This window comes from Haemorhous mexicanus, chromosome 9, assembly GCF_027477595.1.
Source record: "Haemorhous mexicanus isolate bHaeMex1 chromosome 9, bHaeMex1.pri, whole genome shotgun sequence".
Lineage (NCBI taxonomy): Eukaryota > Metazoa > Chordata > Aves > Passeriformes > Fringillidae > Haemorhous > Haemorhous mexicanus.
This window is the reverse complement of record NC_082349.1, coordinates 10,228,835-10,242,933: the sequence shown is the minus strand read 5'-3', so window position 1 is coordinate 10,242,933 and position 14,099 is coordinate 10,228,835. Positions and strand designations below refer to the sequence as shown.

At 47.6% G+C, this 14,099-nt stretch overlaps 1 protein-coding gene across 5 annotated transcripts in view; it reads left to right on the top strand.

Moving 5' to 3' along the window:
- Positions 1-14,099, top strand: part of RNF220 (ring finger protein 220) — a 213,065-nt gene that overhangs the window by 150,337 nt on the left and 48,629 nt on the right. For 4 of the 5 annotated variants that reach the window (XM_059853963.1, XM_059853964.1, XM_059853961.1 and 1 more), the window contains 2 exons: positions 3,471-3,566; positions 7,717-7,759. In XM_059853963.1, the coding sequence (XP_059709946.1) occupies positions 3,471-3,566; positions 7,717-7,759 (139 nt within the window). Of the gene's footprint in view, positions 1-3,470; positions 3,567-7,415; positions 7,570-7,716; positions 7,760-14,099 lie in introns of those variants that run through there. The other variant, XM_059853966.1, reaches the window with a different exon arrangement.

Here is a 14,099-nt window from a genome sequence, read left to right as displayed (position 1 = left end):
GGAATCACTGAGCAAGGCCATGGCTGCCCAGCATGGCAGGAGGGGCAGGAGGAAGGAGGGAGTACAGGGCTTGGACAAGATTGATGGCCTCGTTGCCATTAAGAAAAAAATTAGCCGGTGGCGGCTATCATATTAAAGGGTGAAGAAGCCGTGAATTATTTTCTTAAAGATCTTATCACTTACAATGATAATTTTACCTTCCAAAAGGCCACTTTTAATGAGGCAAGGCAGGCAAAAAGTCATGATTTAATGCCAGATTTTTTTTTTCAAACACATTTTACTGCTTTTTTGTCCATGTTTAAAAAGCGCCGGTGACCTTTTTTTATTTAGCTTGCCCCAGGTGTAATGCTCAGTCTGATCCTCTCAGGGTTTATAACCTCCACAGAGAGTGCCTCTACCCAATGGAGAGATGATTTAAAGGGGAGGGAGAAATATGAAGCTGCACCACCACTCACACACAGCCCTTGCTTGAGCTTTGATGGTGGGAGTTGTGGAGGGGAGACCAGGGAGGGAGGAGGGTCCTCCCCCCCAGTATCCTCACTCAGACACACTCTGAAGGGCAGCTAGGATGTACTGGCAGCCAGGCACCAATGAGATGGTTGGTGGCCTTAACCCAAGGGAAAGGGGACACCTCAGCATCAAGACTTGTTCCCACCATGCTGAAGAACCTGGTCCCATGACAGAGAGCATCTCCACATCAGGCCTGTCTGCACGCAGAGAACCCAGTACCATGTTTTTGGGCTGGGATGCCACAATTTGGGTCTGCCATGCAGCATGGGCATGCTGAGGGCTGGGAGAGCACCTTTTCCCTCCACAGCCATCCTCCCAGAATGCAGCTGACAGTGGAATGGGAATTGTATCGCTACCCTTCCTCTGCTTGCCAGGAGCAGTGTGGGAATGAGCAGAATGGTGCAGGGAACAGCAAATCCTTGGCTTGGTATGCTGTGGTCAGGCATCCTCACTGCTCAGCCACTGGAAAACAGCCTCAACATGACAATCTGGGGTAAAAGAAGCCAAAATTGGGACTGTTGAGGCTGACCTCCTGCAGGATTGAAAGTCACCCTGATGGCGAGTGCCTTTTCTAATCCTTTAGCCTCTGAGCCTGCATCCCTGCCTGCTCCCATGGCTGCCCGAGAGGCAAAGTGTGTCACAGCACAGGGAAATGAGAAAAACAAATGAAGTCAAGTTCCCTAAGAGTGAAGGGGAAGTGTGACTTGGCATCTCTAACGCTGTGTTTAACATGCCGGCAAGGTATTTAAAATTGAAGTGCTTGCACACAATTTAAAAATAGACAGTTTATTAATCTAAACTGCAAGTGTATGTAGAAGAGGCCTCGAGATTGACATCTTTGGGATTAGTTTAGCCCTGCGTTTTTCCAGAGGTCATTGCCATGGTGCTCAGGAGGTTTGTGGAATAAATGGGGCCAGCATTCTTCCTAGGACCACACGCTAAAAACTAATACATAACGTTTAATTTACTGTCTCCATAGCTAGCCCAACCATTTTTCACATAATAATATTGGATTAGAACTACCAGAAGCTGAGGGGGGGAGCAGGAGGCGGGCAGGGTTTGTCTGTCTGTCGTCGAGGAATGGAGAGATGGGTATTTTTTCCCCTTTTCTAGAATACATTGGAAGACAAAGCAGATTTAACCCTCCCAGCTCCAGGATGCTTGGCTTATTAGGGCATTATTTGTTATTCTGTTATTCTGAGTCACAACTGAAGGCTTTGAGCCTCATCCCCATGTTTTTTTAGGACATGTGCAATCCTGCTTATTCAAAAATGGTCCTCACTCTCTATTGAGAAAATAAAGAAACTAAACAACAGCAGGAGCTTTGGGACTGCACTCTACAGAAATTCTGCAGAGGGCTTTTCCAGAAATAAATAAGGTGGTCACCAAAGCAGTTGGGTTTAGCCAACACATGAAGCCACAGAGCCTCCCTGCCCTGCCCATCTGTCCCCTGGAAAATGGAGGCTGGGCTCTTGAGGAAGCCTTTGATGGATGCCCCCAGTCCCGTGGGCTCCCACTGCCCCTCCCAGTGCCTGGCATCCCTGTTGGGCTGAGCTGAGGAGCAAGCCAGCCCCAAGATGTGGTCAGCACAGCCCTCAGTTGGCAGAAGTGATTTTGTCCAAGGAAATAACTGAGCACCCCAGCAGGCAACTCCTCTGTGATCCCTTTTAGGACATCACATCTCCCCACAGCCAGTGGAGTTGGGCTTTATGGCAGAGATATGCACTGCACACTGGAACATGCCTCTTGCCCTCATGGCAGGGCTGGCAGCTCACACCCATGGGGTTAAACTCAGTACCCAAACACTCCTCCTCCACCACCACCCCGAGCCTGCCTTCCCTCCATGCCTGTGCTGGCTGCACTGCTGTGCTGTTCTACTGTCCAAGCCTGGGGGATTGCTTGCTGCTGACTGAACCAATTTGTATGCTGAGTCATTTTTCCACTTTCTCATATCTTTCCCAAAAAATGCACATTTTTTCATGTTTCATTTCAGCCCAGAGGCAAATGTTTCTGGAATACTTGCCTTTCTCCAAGGTATTATGCTTTTTAATAATGTTGTCACCACACTTGACCTGTCCAATTCAGATGATATCTACACTTCCCTTCACAAACACACACATCTCCAAGCAGTCATTTATTGTCAAATCTTGCCAGCTGATTCTCAGAAACAAACATCTGCAGAGCTGCATTTCCAGTGTACATTTTTTCACAATGTAGTGGGCTATATTTAGCCTAGTTCAGCTAATTTATAATTTAAGTTAGAATTTAAAATTGCATTTTTCCCTCAAAGTACTCTAATCATAAAGTTCAATTGCAACTCAGTGTACATTTCTTCAGATGCTGTCAAACTCCCACAGTAATTTTCCTGCTAGAGTTCACTGTGTGTAGAATTTAGACTTACCTACTATGGACTTGAAGTTTATCAGTGATCTCTTAGGTCTCAAATATCACAGAGCTTTTTAACCTTCTAGAAGGCCCTTTTTTTTCTGTGCTACTTATTAAAATAAATAGCATAATTACTGAAGGAAGAGGTAGTTGCACTGCAGAGGTGCCGAGAGCTTTAGTGCAGTTTACAAAGCTATTGAGAGATTTAGTGGCACTTAGAAAGGGCAGATGAGGACATGTAAGCTCTGCTCCACCTCAGCACTCCTGTGCCTTATCATGAGAATTTCTGGTGAGGTCCTCACATATCATTTCCAGCAGGACCTGATTCTGCCCCAGCCACCAGACCTGCAGCAAAAATGACTGTCCTATTCATTTGTACTTTCCTAGACCCAGCAGCCTGGTCCCCTCATGGGGCAGAGTCCCTTGCAAAGAGCAGAGCAAGTCCCACAGCGCAGTATTCCATCCCAGCACACTTCCACAGCTCAGCAGACGCTGTCCATGGCTTTGAGGACAACTCAGAGACAGGCAGAGAGCTCGACAGTGCTCAGAACATGAATTTCTCCTTTCTCTTGCAGTCAATTTTGTTGTCGGCCTCAATCAAGCGGGAAGGAGATTCTCCGACAGCATCGCCCCACTCCTCAGATGACATCCATCACTCAGACAGATACCAGGTAAGCAGGTAGATGCTGTTGCTGGTCTCAGCCTTAGGCAGGGAGCCAGCACAACCCAGTGCCCACAGCTCTTTCTGTGTGACAGCCTTGCTCTTGGCTATGCAATTACTGCCCCTGTTCTCCTACAGACATCAAGGGGACATGAGCACTTGGTCCCCTCACAGGACTGAGAAGGTGGGCTTTTGTCTGCAAAGTCCTCCCAGCTCTGACTAGAACCACTGTGGTATTTAAAAATGTTTTAAAATCTTTGTAGAGATTCTGTTTCTGTTGCATTATATTCACCATTTTGGTCTCATTTCCATGGCTATGTTTGTCATTACCCACCCTGTGCCCATTGAGAAGCTTTCAGAGAAGTGACATTTTTTACTCATGACTCCCATCAAAGACAGAAATGAGTGGACAATCCACAGCCATGCCAGCCTGTTTTATAAAACACTCTCTTCCCAGAGGAGCAGCAGGTCTTGACTTTGGTGATGCCATGAGTAAAACTTGAGGGAGATGGAGCAAGAAATGAAGCAGGGAGCAGCATAAGTATAGCTTGGCTGGTTGTAAGTCTGTCTGTATTTTAGGGGCTGGCAAACGACTTCAACTCAACACACATCCAGCTGTTTGGCTGCAAGTCTGTACTCAGCCACTGGCTTCAAGTAGGCTCTGAAAGACAGCAGATAAATTAATGTTGGTCGTCAGCACAGACCCAAGTGTGTGTCCACCTGCTGTGCAGACAGTCTGGGTGGGCTGAGGCTGTACCAGCATGGCAAACACCTATCCCCCTCTGTTCTGTGGTGGCCTGCAGCCATACCCTGTGCCCAGGGTCAGGCAGGCACTCATATCTTCCTGCACCAGCCGCTTTGCACATGCCAAGTCTGTGTTTGAGCCTGCAGAGAGAGGCTGATGACCAGTGCTGAGGCTCTTACTGAGCAGACCCAGTTATAACATGTGTTCCTGAAGATGGGTCCTATTAGTAGCAGATTTGTACATTTGTTGCCCATTATTCCACCCTCTGTCCTGTTTATTGGTTATATTATCAGTTGTGGGTCATAGTCCCATGTGGCTTTGAGGTATAACTTGGTGTCACATCACAGCCACTTTACTTTCCCATTAACAATAAAAGCTGGAGCAAAGCAAAGGAAGCAAACCTTGCAGAAGATACAGAAATGCCTGTTTCAGGTAATCCTGCTCTCTTTCCTGCCTGTTTATTAAGGCTAATAAATAAATGATGTTCATTTCAAAAGAGAGTGGAAGATATTTTTGCTATGGCCCCTTTGTTGGAGAACCTTCCTCCCTTCCCACTCTGCCAGACATCAGTCTCTGTGAGGTTGGTGGCCCCTTGCAGCCTTCTGTTCCTGTACATTTTTATTATGTCATACTCAAAGACAAATATTCTCAGCAGAAGCCCCTCTATGTGCTGAGTCCAGCTACTCTCTAATGTGCTTTAAGTTTGTGAGCATATTTTATGGAGGGTTGCAGCCCTTAATGCAAATGTGTAATGGGAGTTGTACGTCTGCACTGCAGGGAGAAAACACCTCTAGGGCCTGATTTTCATTTATGCTTGTGCTGGCTGAGTTACGCTGCACTGGCAGTGTAAAGGGACCTCAGAGTGGGTGCCAAGGGTGTGTAAAGCCTCAGTGTATTCTTAATAAAGCCACAATATGAACGAGAATTCAGTCTGCCGGGCTTACCAAGGGAAAAAGCCCAGGAAGCAGAGCAGAAGACTCTCACGGTGGTGATTTTAAGGGCTGCAAAATTTAGCTTTCCATATGCAGAGGTGTGCTGGAATTATGACTGTCCCTTGTGTTGTGATCTAATCATGATTATACACTGTATTAGTAACATGCTAGAACGTGAGTTATTGGCGTTTGGGTTTTCAGAATTCCTGTGGCTCAGTTTTCTCAGTCTTTGTGCTTATATACCAATGGGGATACTTAGGGAAGGAGATTAATGAATAGGAGTGCTACAGAAATAGGGGCTTGCACAGCACTAGGGCTGCTTGCATTGCTCCCCATGCTGAGAGGGGGCCGCAGTGAAGGCAGTGGGGGCCTCCTGGATGTGGGGAGGAGGCATCCTCCTGCCTCCCCTGTGCCAAGCCTGGTTGCTGGGGTTTGGTACATGGAGACTGATCAGACCGAGGTAATGGCAGCCAGTGGATTTCGTCAGTAGGGGCTGCTCCTCTTACAGTATGTTCTGTCAGATGGAGCTTTGAGTAAAAACAAAGCCATTTTAGTTACATTTAGTTAAAACCCTGAATACCCAGTGGAGAAATCAACAGCAAATTGCAAGTGAAACATTGTACTGCAAAGATGGCATTTCAGGCTTGGAGGGAGCCCACAGAATATTTTTGACTGAATAGCAAGTGAAGTGTAAGCAAAAGCCCAAAATCCTTGTTCAAGGAAGACTCACATCCCTCCTCCCGAGCTCAGGTAAGCGTGCCTCCCAAAAGACAGCTCAATTCATTAAAAGGGTAAAGCCAACATCAGCAGCTGTGATTTTGTAAGTAAGCCATGTATGAAAATCCAGCTGTGTGTTCAGCAGGCAGGCAGACCTGGGATGTAGGACAGACTGTGCAAAGCTCACCAGCCAGCACTGAACTGTCCAGCTGCCATCATCATCTGGGGCAGCAAAACGTGTATCGGGGTGGTTTTTGTTTTCCCTCTGAAAAAGAAGCAGCAGGCTATCAGGTGCCAGAGAGGAGATCCAAAATGTAGGTTTGATTCCAGGAAACAAAGTCTGAGTAGTCTGCAGAGAGGGGAACAGATGGGATTTGCGTGTATAGGAGCCTCTGCTGCCGAATTTGTAGCCCCCAGCTCTGTCCCAACCTCAGGCCGGTCTGCAGGGGCCATCCTCCTCCACAACTGTGCAGCAAATATGGGAGGGAAACCCATGAGACAGTTCTGACCACCCAGATTTGCTGAACCATGGAAAGAGAAAGAGGGAGGAGTGTCTGGAAAGTGCAGGCTTTGCCTGCAGTCAAGGTGTCACCGTGATAGGGGCATTTCTGGGCAGGGCAGACAGGTGTCAGAGCCCTGGAGCTGAGGTGGATGCTCAGCCTGGCCCCGGAAGATGCAGAGGGTGTCAGCAGGTGGGAAGGACAGGGCTCCACTTCCCAGGCCTCTGCTTCCTGAGGTTTGACTCCCCCAGCCAGGGCAGGCCCTGGGGGCTCCATGGCAAGGCCAGGGCAGGGCAAGAACCACAGAAGGGCCCACTGGCCGCCTGCCTTTGGGTCTTGTTATCCCTGGATTTTGATTGGCCAAGCGCCCTTGGGCCCCAGTCTCTGATTGGGCAGAGGAAGTTGGAGAGTGACACACTGGTGCATGATTGGACAGTGCCTTTGGGTTATTTTCAGGGCTAAGGCTCTGATTGGCCAGTGACATTGGGCCTGAAGGGTGCTCAATCACTATTGGACAACGGAATCTTGTTGGAAATCAGGAAAACTGCTTCACAGTTGCTCCCAGGCTCTGATTGGTCAACTGCCCTGGGGCAGCAACCTGCCTTTGGGGTCGGATTAATCATGGCCCCTTGGATTCCAGGGGGTCCTGATTCCTGATTAACCAGGCACTGCAGGATCTCAGTAACCCTTGATTTCTGATTGGCCAGGCGCCCAAGGGTCCCAGTTATCTCTGATTTCTGATTGGTCAGGTACACAGGGTCTCTCTCTCTCTCTCTCTCTCTCTCTTCCCTCACCCCCCTCCCGCCTCCGTACCCCCTGAATTTCGATTGGCCAGATCCTCCGGGTTCCAGCCGCCCCGGGGCTCTGATTGGCCGGGCTCGCCGGGCGCTGCCGCCCCCTGTCGGTTGTCATGGGAACTGCCTGCTGAACTCTCACCCGCGCGCCGCGGGTCACATGACCGGGGCCAACATGGCGGCGGCCGCCGGGGGCTGATCGGCGGCGCCCGCCGGGCCGCGCCGCATCCACCCGCATCCCGGGCCCGCCGCCCGCTGCCCGCCCGCGGCGCCCGCGGCTATGCAGAGCGGCAAGAGAGGGCCCGGCGGCGGGGGCCGGGAAGAGGTGGGTGCTGCGGTGGGGGGGAGGCCCGCGGACGGAGCGTTGTCCCGGGGATGCGCGGGGAGTGGGGGGACCGGGCCGGGCCTTGTGTACGGGAGAGGGGCGAGTTGTTTACATCCGCGTCCTGACGCTCTTGTCTCCCCTCTGCAGACCTTCCTGCGGGTGCGAGCGAACCGGCAGACTCGGCTGAACGGTGAGTGCGGCCCCCATCGCGCCTGCCCCTCCGGAGAAGTTTCCAGAGTTGGGCCGAGTTGTGTGGCATCCCCGTATCCCCCACACCGCAGGCCGGGAGCCGCCACCAGCCTCGATTTGCCGGAAGGGCGCAAGGGGCGTTCAGGTGAAGCCTTCCATGCTCACCCGTGGCTACCCCTGCCGGGATCCCCCAGCCGGTTTAAAACAGGCCCCAAAGCCGTGTTTTCTGTGCGGGGCCCGGCTGCTGAGCTTTCACAGCTCACATGGCTGAATCCTGCAGTAAACTCTTAAGAAGCCTCAGTGTCATCTGACGTCATGGTTTGTTTTGGATTTTTTTTTCTCTCAAACCCACAGATGCTGGTGTGGTACTTTTATTCTTGTATCTGTGGGTGCTCCTAACAAGTAAACAACTATTTCTAGTGGACTGTGGCTTGCTATTTAAAAACCAAATCAGACATGGTTTCTGAGAAAGGAAGTCCATCTCTCTGCTTTGAAATTGGAAAGAAAAGCTGAAAGGAAACTTTTTTTAATAGAGCTGAAGAGGTTGAAACTTCTCAAAGTTCAGAAGTCAGAACTTACCATGTACACACTAACAATGTTCTGTCTTCTGGTTTTGTACTGCCTGTAGCTACTTTAGTATGTAATATTTAGTCAGAATTTGGTTATTCAGGTTAATATGAGGTTCATTAATCTCGAGCTTCCTGATGTGATAGTTCACTATAACACCTTTGGAGTTTATTTAGAAGAAGATCTGCTTGAACAAAATAGCAAAAAGGTTTAGAGTGTGTTGATAGAAAACACTTTGCTTGAATTTGAAGGCCTCCATGTTTAGTGTAGTCTTAAGCAAACAGAAGCTGCTGATCCAGAACTATGATAAGTTAGACATAGGTGAATTCAGACCTAGCCTTACAATTTTTAAATATCAACCCAGAGGGCCAAAAAACTGCAAACTCCAGAAAGTTTTTTAAGCCATAGAACAAAGAAAAGAGTTACCTTACACCAGTGACAGGTAGCTGCTGGCAGGTGCTCACTCTGCACTCCAGGATGAGTGCAGGGAGCTGCCAGTGCTGGCAGGCAGACACAGAGTTCAGATGGCCCAGATACACGAGGTTCTGCTCTGTGGTGACTTGTTTTGTGTGACTGAGGTCTCTGGAGTCAAGGATGTCAGACTATTCCTTTATCATAGTTGGATAGATAGGGCTAAGCTCTCTCCTTCCACCTTTTTTCAGGCCAACAATTAAGGTGCAGTCATCTTATTTTAAATATTTTTTTTAAGTCTGAGCCAGACTTGTGACATTCTTGGTGTTGTGGAGTCCTTCAGCATGAGACAAAGCTCTCTGCTGAACTGTCTCAGTATTGCATTGTGCTTTTGTCTCTGTCCCAAAGCAGGGTTGCAGCACACTCTGGATAGACTGTGATCTCCTTTTGGGAGCTCTTCTTGGCCTGTGTTGTTAGATGTTTTTGTGAACCTGTGCTCATCTGAAGGGAGGCAGGTAGTTTTGTGCAGCATTTGCATTGTTTTTGCTGGACGTTTCACTCTTCTTTATGTACCTTTTGTTGTACAGCCCTATTCTAAATGAAAGAATATATGTGCTGCCCTAATAATGCTGGGGTTTCCTGTCTGTTCTTTTCTTCACCCTGAGATGAAGAGGGTCTAGATATCAGGGAGTTGGATGCAGAAATTCAGGTGAAGTGCTTTGGGTCCCAAAGAAGGTCAGATTAGATCAGAACTGGTTCCTTCTGACCTTAGCTTTTTGTGACTGAATAGTGCTGTTCCCAGAACATACCTGTGGTGATGTCTGGTCCAGTCTGCCACGTGGTTGGGTGGGTTCTACTGCTCCTTTCTCTGCATGTGTCTTTACATTTGTACTTCTGAATGCTCACTGCTTTCTAGTTTTCTTCCTCCACATTTGTTTGTACTGAAATAACTGCAGTATTTGTAAGCTATACCACGTTATTGTTGAGTAATTTGAGCAGTAATGCTTTAGATGGAGAACACTCAAGTGCTTTAGGGGAAAAAAGTGCATATTTATCTATATATCATATTTTAATGCGCTTCTAATCAATCATGCAACTTTAGTTTCCTAATCCTGATTATTTTACATGAACAGAAGTTGTGTAGGACTTGTCCAAGGACAACTGGCTCTTTGTTTCATATTCTCATTGACACACTGCAGAAACTTAAGATATAGCAAGTGCAGTCTGTCAAATAAAAATCTGTTTCATTTGTTTTATTATGTTTTATGTGTACTTTTCAATATTGTTGTAGCCAGTTTATCTTGGTATTTCTGTCAAGCATTTATGAGCTGAGTTCTAGAAGCACTTCTGGAAACTCCTCCCATAAAAAGGGCTCACAGTGTTTGCTCTTCTTCCACATTGTCCTTGACTCTAATCTTGGCTACCCAGGCTGTTTGTGACTCAGTCTTGTTTGGACCTTGATGTTTTCCGTCCTGTTGTGTTCATTTGGGAATGTGCAAAAAGAGCTAAGGGAGGAGAAGGTAGAGAGGGAAACGTCTTTTGTGAGCTTCTGTTGGCCTGGCCACAACATGATTAGGTCCTGATGGCACGTACATGGTTCACATGTACCTGCCAGGCCAGAATTTTAATTCTGTAAGTCAAAGCTGTAACTTAAATTGAGCTGTAAGTAAAGCAAATGCATTTTCAAGCTCAGGAGCAGGAGATTAATGTTCTGTCTGTTAGGCTCTTGGTTGAGTGTTTGTATCACAACTTCCCTGTCAGCCTCAGTGAGTTAATCCTGCACCTCTCACCTGTGCTAAACTCACTTTACAGAGGTTGTGTCCTTGTGAACCCAGGCATATGAGGTGCTGGTTCCTGATGAACCTGTGTGACAAAGGAAGCATTTCTTTCATTTGCCTTATTTCCAGTGTTGCCATACTGGAAACTTTAAGCCACCCTGTAAATTGACGCTTGTGGAGTTTAGCAGTGCAGAGCAGGTTAGGTAGTCATTCAAAATAAGGGCACAAAGTTTGGCTTAGTGTATCAGAACATGGGTTCAGCAGGTTAAGTAGGTGCCAACCTCAGAGAATAGTGTCAGATTGAAGGTTGCTGAAAATCATCTGTGTGGAACTTTGACCATGCAAATCTGAAAGCTGCAGTGAAACCCTTTGTGAATCTGGCCCTTAATGTCCTTTTTCAGGCAGATGAGCAGCAAATTGTACTTAAGGTCTGAAACAGATTCCTTCTTGACCATCTGTTTTTTTGCTTTTGCTTCTTCTTGAGATGGCTTTTTGTGCTCTGCCACTACTGCCGTTGTTCCCTTGCATCAGATGCTGTGGATGAGTTTGATCGTTCACAAAAGCTTTCTGTGATAGATCTAACAAAAGCAGGTACAGCCACTCCTCAGGACTCCTGTAGTAGATTTGCAGAGAACACGTGCTAGCTCTTGTGCTTGAATATCTTTGATGTAAGTTTAGAGTTATTTCCAAAGTTCTCCAGTGAGATGTGAAGTAGGTCCTTACAAAGCTCCATTTGCACCTCCCTGAGAAGGTGAGTCCAGTTTTGGTGGTTACTCCCAGCCTGTCTGTCCAAACAGACAGTGCAGTTTGTTGAACCACCAGGACCATGTCCCGTGCTTTTGTAGCTGATGGGTGGGGGAGGAATAAAGCTGGATGATTTTCACTGGAAAGGAGACAAAAATGCTTCCACTTAATTTGATTGGCCTGCCATTGCAGGAGCTGCTAATGATGTCTGCATAGGACTCAGGGGACCACTCAGGCTGGTGGAGGGAACCATAAGAGATATTGGTAGTAACTTAATCATGGCCTTTGATGCTGCAGGAGAGGTTGGTGCAGTGTCCACTGCTAGATGCCGTGTAAGAGCACTTCTGAGGTAATTAGTGCTGTGTCCTGAAGGTGAATTTTTGCTTGGGGGGGGGAGTACCAGTGAAAACTAAAATCCATTAGCTTTTCTCACAGGAAGTTTGGCTGGACTAGAGAGTAACGTGATCTTTAGCATTAACAAGGTTCAGCCTTCATGAGGAGAGCCCATTGTTAGAAAACATCCTCAATCTTTTCTGCCAATAAGGCAGCAGTGGTGGCTTGGGTCCTTGTCTCTGTGCCTGTGGGAAGGCAGGGACCAGTGTGCCCTCAGCAGCAGAGGCTTTGTTTAGAGCAGCTTGGCTCCTTCTCTAGTGCAAGCAGCCTCTCACCTTGCACAGCCCCATATTAGAGAACTACATATCAGTGAAGGGAAGAGGAATTCCATAGCCAACACAGCTCCTAGGTTAAGTCAGAGACCATAGCTGAGACCCCCTGCCCTTGCAGAGGATCCCAGTTCTTGCTCACATCTGCATGCTGCTTTCTCATTCATCTGCTGTGGTGACTTAAACTCCCCGGGTGCCTGATGGTTTCATGTAATCTGAAGGAGAACAGGCCCTTGCAGCAGGAGCCATGTATAGGGTAATGTACATCTTTAAAAGTGAGGCCTCAGAGGTGCTGGAAGCCCTCTGATAGCCTAATAATAATTATTAATGCTAATAAAAACTAGTGAACTTCTCACCTCCTGGCAGAAGGTTGGAATAATAACTATGGAGTCTTTGCTCAGTCAGAGATAAGAATGGGTCAGACTTGTGCAAAAACCTCCTTCCCTGAGTTCTGTCCTTTTTGTACATCCAGTCCTCACCTGGCTGCATTTTTATCTTTCTGAATTATGGGAGGGAGGGAATAAATGACTTTTTCTTTTTTTTCCCCTCTCTCCGTGCTCCTGTGACAGGAGCAAGGGAGAGAGGGATTAGTGAGCTAATTAGAAATGATTGCATCTATCAACACTAATTAGCAATCCTGTGGTCTCACTTGCGTGTTCTTTTGAGCTGCTCCCCTTCGGGACAGCGCCACAATCAGCCCCTGCCTTTGGGGCCGCTCTGTCCCTGCCTTCCGTCCCTGCCGCGCTGATTGGAAGTGATGGCCGGGCTGCGTGTGTCGGGCAGGGACAGCTCCGCTCGGATGTGCTTTCCTGGCTGCTCCCTTCCCATTCCTCCTGGCACCAGGGGCACCCTTGGCCTCTGTGGGAACGACGCTGCCACTGCTAATGACCAGAGAATGAAAATGGCAGGGGGATTTGTTTTCAACACCTCTTTCCTCCAGTGGCTTTTTCACTTGTGGCATTGCAACTCAAAGGGATGCTTCTCTGTGGAGCTAAATGAGCCAAGATTGGGGGGGCTGCTGGGACTGGTGTAGAGCTGGAGCAGAGTGAGGTTCTGTTCTCAGCTCTGCACTAACTTTTCAGCAGCAGATGAGGTGCTTGTTCTGGCAAAATGGACCCAAGAATTTATCTGTAGAAGATCCGAAATAAGTTGTCTTCCTTTTGTCATTGCTACAGTGCATGGATTGGAGGATGGCAGTAAAAAAACCCTAAAAATACCAATACATTCACCAGGCAGACTGCTCTGAATTGTTTGGCCATGGGGAGTCCTACCAGAATAATTAAACTGCTCCTTCCCTGCATTTCCCTGTTAAAAACATGATGAGTTGAGAGAAATTTGTGTCTCCAGATGGGTGTTTGCTAAGGAATGCTCAAGTCATGTCTGATTCCAGCCTCCTTCCATATTTTTTGCTGGCTCTACAGAGCTAGTGAGGCAAGGAAAGAGCATCCTAAACTTAAATGAAAGAGCCATGCTGAAGGATATAGGTATGCACTAAACCAGAACTTCAGAAATCTCTTGGGCACTAAAGTACAAGCCAGAAAGAGTGTGGCTTAACTGCCTAAATGAGAGGGTTGTGGAACTGTCAGTGTGGTGTACCCAACACAAGAGAGAGTTGTGGAGCTTCAGCAAATAAAATTTAGACAAACAGTGAAAGCTGTGTTTATTGAGAGTCTATGTTGTTCAAAGTGCCAGATATCAAAAACATTTTTGTTTTGGTCTCAAGTTGCTGTCTCTTACTCTAGGAATGTCACATTTACAGAATCCTTTCCAGCATGTGAGGAGTGGAGATGTATTTTTCAGGGAATTTTCACACATGTATTTCAGTGAGGAAAAACAATGCCCACTGATTAATTTGAAGCTTTCTTAGTGCTGAAGCATGAAAAAGTATAGGGGATGATGAAGACTCCCCAGGTGTGGGAAGGTATGTTCTAATCCAGAGAGTCCTGAGTCCAGGGAAGCCAACAAGAGAGTCTTGAAGGAGGCCTTTCTGGTCTGTGCTGATGTGTTCAGCTGAAACTTTATAATACACTTGATGTGTGTGCTCTAAACTGATGCACTTGAGAAAACAATCAACAGAAACTTACCTGTACACTGGTCCTTCCCATCCTGGCATTCCAGAAGCTTTCTGTGACTCGTTGGCTGCAGGGAGCTGTTGATCCCCACAGTGTTCAGGCATGAA